Here is an 8433-nt window from a genome sequence, read left to right on the forward strand (position 1 = left end):
TGAAACATCTTTCTATTGTAGGGAATTTTTGCTTTATCCCAGTACTCAGTGTGAACACTCTTATTCTCCTCCAAACCTGCAGTTCAGTGGTTTCTGATTCTAGATCTTGTGCTGGATGGTGTCAGATCCCTCAGATACAGGCAAATTCTTCATTGCTGTGGGTTTTCTCAGCTGGCTTTTCTCCAAAGCTTGTGCTTTCTAAAAGAAAATACCACCTGTGATAAAACTGTGTACTATGTATATGTTGTGCTCGGTGGACATTAGAAGTTCCCCAGTGGAGCTTAGAGCAGCCCAAAAAGAAAGGTCCCATAGGACATCTGTATGGACTGATCTGCTGCAGTGTTCCTGAGATAGAAAACTGTGTAGTCTCTGATGGACATTTGGTTTCTTTCTACAGCTTCTACCTCTTCCACCCTCTGTCCTACGGGATGATAGGTCCCATGGCCTCTGACCCTAGCAGCCCCATGGCAGGGCTCCGGTGGATGGACTCCTGGGAGTTCTAGAGCCAGCAAAGGGAGCCTGGCGACAGTGGATGAGAAGCATGAGATCTGCTGCGTGTCAGGCTGATTCTGGTGCTTTGGAGACATGTGACTGTAAAATGCCATCTCTGGAGAGCTCGGGGTGTAGTAGACCTGTTGCTTTGGCATTTGTTTGCACTACCTGCATTGGAAGATGCAGAGGATGACCATGAGAAGGTACTCTTAAAAAGACTCCTGTCCTGAATCCGTAGGTTATATTCCTGGACAACTGGCTGCTTAAATCAATTATTTTGAGCAATATATACGAGTCAAACAGCAGTGGCATTCCAGCAGTCAGGTCAGTACAAGTTGGAGGCTGCGTGTAGTTACATGTTCACATACGCATGTGTGTGTGTGTGCATGTCTTCCTTCTTGTAATCTAAGCGCCGTTACAGTTTGAGAGCCAGATGGTCTCTGAGACATTAGGACTTTTATCATGATTAACAGCCTTTCTTATGGTGAAGTTTTTGAAAGCTTCATGTATCTGGGGACCTCCATTCTACCCTGCCCTGGCTGGCTGCGTTTTTTTGTTCTCACCCTGAATTTTTAGAATTTGACTGAAAGCGGTCTGCCTGAGATCTCCTGAGCCACTGTGCCTTGCCTGTCTCCCAGGCCCTCTGCACATAAAGGAGATGGAGATTGTTTATCCCTGTATACTGCCTTGCTTTCTGGTCACCTTTAATCATTTATAACAAGCACCTAGCAGGCCTGTGCTCAGAGCCAGACTGTTCCAGCTCAGCACTTTAACTTCTTTGCAGTTGTCTGAAACTGCTAAGGAAATTACAGTGGAAATAGCAGGTGATTTGTTTTCTGCTCCAGTATGCTGTGAAGACCAACTTCTTGGGGGTGTACTAGAGACTGAAATCATAGCTTGGAAATTTTACAGACAGCTGTCATTCATCTTTTGATCCTAGCTATTCCAGTGCCAGTACCTGTGCTTTTAGGGGAAAGACTTCATCCTAATGAATGTGATGTCTGCAAAACTGGCTGTCAGTGCCATGGTATCTGCTCACTGCATTCCAGTATTGAGAAAGTTCCCTCTCACAGATGGCTGAACATCAAATTACGGTACTGAACGAAATGTGAGCCAGGCAAAAATTTTTTGGCTGATAAGTGTCAAGAGCCATTGGATGTTGAATCCACCCCTTCTAAGAAAGCAGAAGTCCATTTATCAGGTGCCTTTCTCCTGTGTTAGGTCTATTTTTGTAAATGTCCCTTTTATTCCAACTCCTACTCTTCACCCAGTTTCAATTTCTTGTCACAGTTCAAGGTTGTTACCTTGTAGCATCCAACGTGAATGACACTTAGATGCCAGCTGTGTTCCTGTCTTGAGAAGTAATATTTGCAAAATTCTTTTGGGTATGTTTCAGTGAATGCAGGCTTTTCATTTCGGAGTTCTTGCCTCTGCTTCTCAGCCTCGCATCAAAATTACAGGTACAGGGAGAGCAGCAGGCAGTGTGTCTATCTTTAAACATGAATTGTGCATTTGTCTCTTTTAGCAGACCTTGACTTCTGATGTATTTCCTACAACACAGAGGGCTGCATTAGTGGTGTTGTTCTGTGGGGGGGGACTGAGACTCCAGACAGACTTGCTTTCATTCCTCTCTAACAGAGATCCATAGCATTGTTCAGTAAGGCAGTGGCTTGCTATTGTAAGGCTCTGGTGTGGTATGTCACATCTCTCTCCAGAAGTTGATTCCTATAGACACTGACTCAGATGGTAGGACCTGTGCTTTTGATTCTAAAGGTTTTGCGTTAATCACCTGCTGGTAATACATGGTAGGAAGTCATTGCACTAATTAGGTACTGGGTTTGATGATTCTTTTCCACTTACTCCTGCAGGAAGTGCTCCCACCTGCAGGAGCCAGGGGTTCACAGAGGTGATAATCTATGCAAGATGGATGAGGGAGAGGGCTGCAAACTTCTTCAGATCTGACAGCAGCTGCAAATTATTAACTGTTGGGTGATGTGGCAGTCAAACAGTGCAGTGCTGCCTTTGTAGAAATGTGATTTAGCATCTTCTCGGTGAGATTATTGGCGTCATACCTTGCTGTCCTGAATATGAGCTTTCCCTAAGGTAGTCACATTGCCATGGGGAGGATTTGCCAGAAGAGCTGATAAAAGCCATGACTTAAAGTGCAGGGTTTTTTTCCAGCACATACAATCACATACTTGCCCTTGACATTAATAACAAACCTAAGAAACTTATGTGTGTTTTGGAATGACAGTTTCTAACACTCTTTATTCATCAATTTAAATCTGTGGGAGAGGAAAAAAAAATCACTTCAGTTACTGTGAAGGGGTCAGCTTCATAAGATCTGCCTGAGAAGATGAGCCAGTGTGTTCCTTGGCCAGGGTGTGTCTATCCTTTATTACTAATCTTTGGGATGGGGATCGATGGCTGAGTTTGGGGATTGACCATCTGAAGGTGGCAAATGTCTTGCTCTCATCCCACCATCCTGTGCACAAGCCCACCTTCTGTTTCAGTGCAGACAAAGGTTTATTTTTCTTTAGGACTGTCATGTCAGAAATGCTCTGAGAGCACTTGATTGGCATTGAGACTGACTGATCTGTTTCTTAGGCCTTGTGTGCTGGTAAGGGCATGGAGATATACAGCGAAAAAAATCTAACTGTTCCACAAGAGGGAGCAACCTCCAGCACAATCTTTTTCCTTTTTTTTTTCTTTTTTTAAATCTAGAGTTAAAAGTATTAAAAGGTCTACATTTGAAGACTAGAGGGCAGACATTTCTGCTGGATTCCCAAGAGTTGGGTTTTCAAGTAAGTGTAAATTGATGTTGCTCTGTTTTCTTTCAGGAGATTACTGAAAAATTATTTTGGTTAGAATTTGACCTTCAATACTTGCTTCTCAAAACAAAACCTGTCAGGCCATAACTGGAACATAATAGTAACCAGTATTTAGTGAGGTCAGTAAAATACAATAATTGGGATTCCATTACTGACTGACTTAAAATTTGAGTGGTGCAGACATGAGGCAGTGGGTGAAGGGTGCTCTTTGCTTTCTGAATGGAATTTGGGCTGCCTCAGTTTTTCTGTTTGTGCTTGTGGAATGAGTTCAGGTTCATTTTGAGGACTGCTTATTAGTCCTCTTCCCCAGTCACGTGGGAAATAGCTAACAGTGCTTTCTGAGGCCAGAAGATGCTGTTCTCTGGAGCAGCTGCTCTCTTTGAACTTTGCTTGCAGGGCTCCTTTTATCACTGGCAAAGGATTTCATCAAACTGTATCTGTGGATTCAAATCACAAAAAGCTGCAGGCTGCTCTGTTCCCCGCTTCAAATTCTTTTTTTATGTCTAAACTATTTTCACCTCTTCAGTCTTTGGAGGATAGATAGAAGGTCTGTAGGCTCATCTAGCTTCATCCTAGACAATCCATCCATCTTAAAAGGTTTCTGTTGACAGTTGCTTCAGGACACTGATGTGCACACACCTATTCCAGCAGCAGAGACGGACATATTTCCAGGAACTGGACTACTCATAGTATGAGACAGAGATGTGACTGTGAGGAGAATTTGAATGGAGATTCCTGTGCCAAGATTGCCCTTGGTCCAGGTGGAGGACTTTGTGTCATGTTCTGCTCACCAGCATCATTCACAGTGGCTGGGAGAGCCACCACCACTCACTCTTCTGCAGAGAATTTTCTTTTTCCATCTTGATTGGAAGAGCTTTTTGATGTGCCAAGGGCATTGACAGGATCTACCTTTTTATATCTCCTTCCTTCCTTTGGCTTCTTCAAGTGTGTCCAAAGTACAGGACATGCCTTTGCTTCTCCTCCAATTTTTAGGCTTTGCATCCATTTGTTATGGGTGCCTGAACAAGGGGTAGGACAGGACACCTCAGTATCCTGAGTGGATGAATACCTGTCACATGCACTGAGAGCAAAACCAGAACCTTGTTATGGAAAGGTAAACAAATGTGTTATTTGACTATTCCCCTCCTGTTCCTCCTGTATCCCTGAGAATCATTTTCAAGGGACTTGAGAGTGAATCAGCTGTTAACATGGAAACAGGTGTTTACCTGAAATTCTCTATTGCCATGCTTAGTGGCTTCCCTTCCAGAGGCTGTGCTTCTGTGACTTACCCTCTGGTTTGGCACGCTGTGCACAAATACCATTATAACACTGTTTCTTCTCTCAGGATCCTGCTGGCAATGTGAAAATCTCCTTAGCGGTGCCCTGTGCCTCCGCCAGCTGGGGAATATAGGTAAGATTTATTTTTTTTTTCCCCCTTTATAGCAAGTAACACACATTGGCACATGTGTGACATAAAAGCAAGAATGTGTGGACTGTTGGAACATCACAAGGCTCTTTCCTGCTGGGAGAGGAAGGCTGAGGATAAGAACACCACCTCCATAGCACACTTGCTCTCTTCAGGGGACTGTGGGCAGCAAGCAGTCAGGACTGAAAATTGTCTCCATCTTCTTTAAAGTATTAAGACCTTGGTTGCATGGTTGGTTGTGAGCTGCTTTACTTTTTAAACTTCCTTATGCTCTTTACTTGAACATCAAGGGCTATGATTGTCACAAATAATATCTGAGGTAGAGGACATACTAGTACAGAAACCACTCCTGTTGAATTTGTAAGTGGTCCTTAAACTTTGCTAAGTGAGTTCATTGTGTTTTACAAGAGGTGCTGTTTAGAGCCATGCTTGGAGAACTTGTCCCTGACTGAGCAAGAGTTTGGAGCAGCAGTGAGAGGGGTTCTTTTGTAATTCTGTCCTGTATTCTGAACCTTTCTTACTATTGCTGCATATGTGTGTGTGTGTGTGTGTGCGCGCATCTCTCCATGAACTGAATGTCCTCTAAGGTGTAGTTACTGCACCATACAGTGTGGATGGGAGAATGTGCCTGTGAGTTATAAATGTATTTTGTACAGGCGGTCATGGAAAATGAGGTAGAATTTGGAATTTAATTTTGTAATAAATACTACTTCTTTCAAGCATTGTCTTTGCATCTAGATCTTGGGGTGTGTTTTTTTCCCCTTTCCTCTCTCCCTCACATGCACATGAAGTAGCAACATGAACTTTAAATGGACCCATTGGGGAGTTTGATCTAGGATAATGGTGATCTACATCAGCTTTTAGCGCACAAATGTTGCTAGACCGCAGTTCTAGGAGTCAGGTTTTACTGCAGTCCAAGGGATGTGCTGGTAAGCACAGTAGGAAGTGAAACAGGTACGTTTGGATGAGAATAACATACTGTCTGTTGAAGCCGGTTTATTCCTTCATGTTAAGGGTGTGTTAAATACGTGTAGTACATCAGGTTTAATGGGTATATTCATCAAGCTTTTGGCAGGCTGTCTATGAACACTTCATTTGACAGATAAAACTTTATTCAGGAACCCAACATTTTTTCTGTTGTTGAGTGTGTAGTATCCATAACATCAGACTGATGCACAATTTTGTATAAATGAGACCCTTGCTGTGAACTAAATGAACGAGTCTGTAGTAAAGCTGGAATGCTGTAAATTCTCAGAATCTGGCTCTACACCAGGCTGTGGTGACAGGGCAGCATATACTTTTGAGTACACTGTAACAAGGGGGTGCCATCCTTAGGGTGGAAGTAGATGGGGAAAAGTAAAATACAGCCGCCTTATTTGGGTCTACTCACTGGTGCCTAGACTGGTGCTGGAGCAGAGCCAACAAGGCAGTTCAGACATGTCCAAGGGCTGCTAAAGTGGAGCCAGGACGGCTAGAAACAGCTGTGGCCTGCCAATGGTACGTATTACCATATGATAGGCTAATGGATGGCTGCTGAAAAGCCTATTGGCATCTTGTACTGCTTCAGAAAGTGCAAGATGGTCTTTGGATATCCAGTCTGATCAGGGCTGTCATTCTGGAAGGAAGGACTGCTGTTACAGAAGCTGTGCTAGAGTGTAGGGAGACAACCATAAGGAAAAGGCATGGAGTATTGTTCAGAAAATGCCAATAATAACTGAAGTAAAACTACTTCTCATTGCCCTTTATAAAGGAAGAATGGCTTCTTTCTGCAGGTAAGTGATCTCATGTGGGTGGACATTAGTGACTGATTCCATTTGAATTTGATTTGAACTTGCCAGGTTTTTAGGACTCTAAATTCCAGACATCATTCTGTTACATGTTCCTTAACAAGAATGAGGCTTTTCTATAACCTGTTTTTTAAATACAGATTTCATATTAAATGTAATACAGGCATCTTCAAGCTGCTGCTTCATCTTCTGTTGCTAATGAAATAGAAACTTTCAGTGTAAGTTGCTTTCTCTAGCCCTCACTCTTATGCCTATTTTCTCATTTTCTTTGGTTTACCCATGTGGTTTCCCAAATTCTACACTCTCTTCCAACATCAGTTCCTGGTTCATCATGCTGAAATAAATCTTCATTGCTCCTAGCAGTGCTTCCTGCTTTACATCCAAGGATTGTGGTTGTCATACATGTTGGAGTCATTTTCTAAAACACCATCTCTAACTGTAGCTCTGGCCCATGTGATGTATGCTCTGGAAATAGAAAATCTGTGCTTTATCTGAATGGGCACAATCTACCAAGTGTTATGGTTGCTGTAAATTGTTTTGTCCATATTTGCCATTCTTGCTTTATTATCTCCAGATTTCACTCAAAGCTAGTCAACCTGCTGTCTTACAGCTTACAAAAGATAGTTTTCAGGCTTCATTCATCTGACCCTTTTTTTTTTACCCTGTGTTTTAGAATGTGGCAGTTCTGAAGTACCTGGGTTTCTCCATTGACCAGAAAGGGAGCTTAGGTTACTTGCCCATATGAAGGCGCATGTGTTGGGTCATTTGAGTCCGACCTGGGCAGTGCGCTGATCCCCTGGAATGCTTTAGGGACAACAACTATTCAGTTACAAGGTGGAGAAAGAAACTGGTAAGTAGGGAGGATTGGTTGAGATGAGAATTTGAACATGTGTAAGATGGTATATCTTTATTTAAGCTTTATGCACTGTGTAAGAACAGCCAAATAAAGCCAGTGCAGCTAAAGAAAGTGAATTTAAACAATTCGATCACTTCTGGGCAAAATCCCATTGGAAGCAAGTCTGAGAAGCAATATTTAAATAAAGGTCAACGAGAGCACAAACACCAACTACCCCAGTGCAAAGCAAGGCCAGGGAGAGCCAAAGATGAGAAGCTGAGTAACAAGTTATTAATTGACTTTGAATACAAGAGAAAAGCATCCAGAAAGTGAGAACTCAAATTACTAAGGGCTGCTATGAAAGAGTCATACGGAGAGGGAAAGCAAGAAGGCTGCTTCACAAAATGAAGACGTAATGCAGAATATCAAAGTTAATGAAAAACTGCTAGGACATAGGTAGTAAGAGATTTGTCAAAAATTAGACCACTGTTTGGCAGACACAGAAAGGCATGAACTGATGGATCATTCTGGAAAGATATAAACTTGCCTTCAAATGCTTTTATAATAAACTCCCTACTGGGTTTTTCACTCTCTCTATGCTGGTTTTTATCAGGCTAGTTAGTTTCTTCCTTACTTAATCATCCTGTTTGGTCTTTTTGAATATTGCATTTTATACTCTCTGTCTGCTGAAATTTCTTTGTTTCAAGCATTATTAAAAAAAAAAAATTAACAATAAGTAGATTGGAGATGCCCTCAGGCAGCTCTTGTAGGACTCATGGGTGCAAGCTGTCTGTGCCTGCTGATTTTAAGTCTTTATTGCTAACAGTTGCAGTTTAACATCCTATTTAGTTACTAATGGATTGGAAAGTGCTTTATGATGTGGCATAAGTACATCATTCTCCTCAAGACAAAGCCACAATATTTACTCAACACTTAGGCATTTTTGACTCTGGAGTTTGCAGGTGCAAAATTTCTCACTGAACTGGAGAATTATTTTCACAGAGCCCCAGAATTAGAGTGGCTTAGATAGCTGAGGAGGAGAAGACCTCAAGCAGGAAAGGA

The 8433-nt window shown here is 42.3% G+C and overlaps 1 protein-coding gene across 4 annotated transcripts in view; it reads left to right on the plus strand.

The window, feature by feature from the left end:
- POMT2 (protein O-mannosyltransferase 2) overlaps positions 1-5841 on the plus strand; it is a 29623-nt gene extending 23782 nt beyond the window's left edge. The window contains exons 21-22 of one of the 4 annotated variants that reach the window (XR_003398501.1): positions 398-816; positions 4669-5840. Coding sequence is in view for 1 of the 4 variants with exons in the window: in XM_026849672.1 (XP_026705473.1) it covers positions 398-503 (106 nt within the window). In the remaining 3 variants the exon portion in view is untranslated. Of the gene's footprint in view, positions 1-397 lie in introns of all 4 variants that reach the window. The other 3 variants (XR_003398502.1, XR_003398503.1, XM_026849672.1) reach the window with 3 other exon arrangements.
- The last annotated feature ends 2592 nt before the right edge of the window (positions 5842-8433 follow it).

This window comes from Athene cunicularia (genome assembly GCF_003259725.1).
Source record: "Athene cunicularia isolate RWA chromosome 5 unlocalized genomic scaffold, athCun1 chr5_part1, whole genome shotgun sequence".
Lineage (NCBI taxonomy): Eukaryota > Metazoa > Chordata > Aves > Strigiformes > Strigidae > Athene > Athene cunicularia.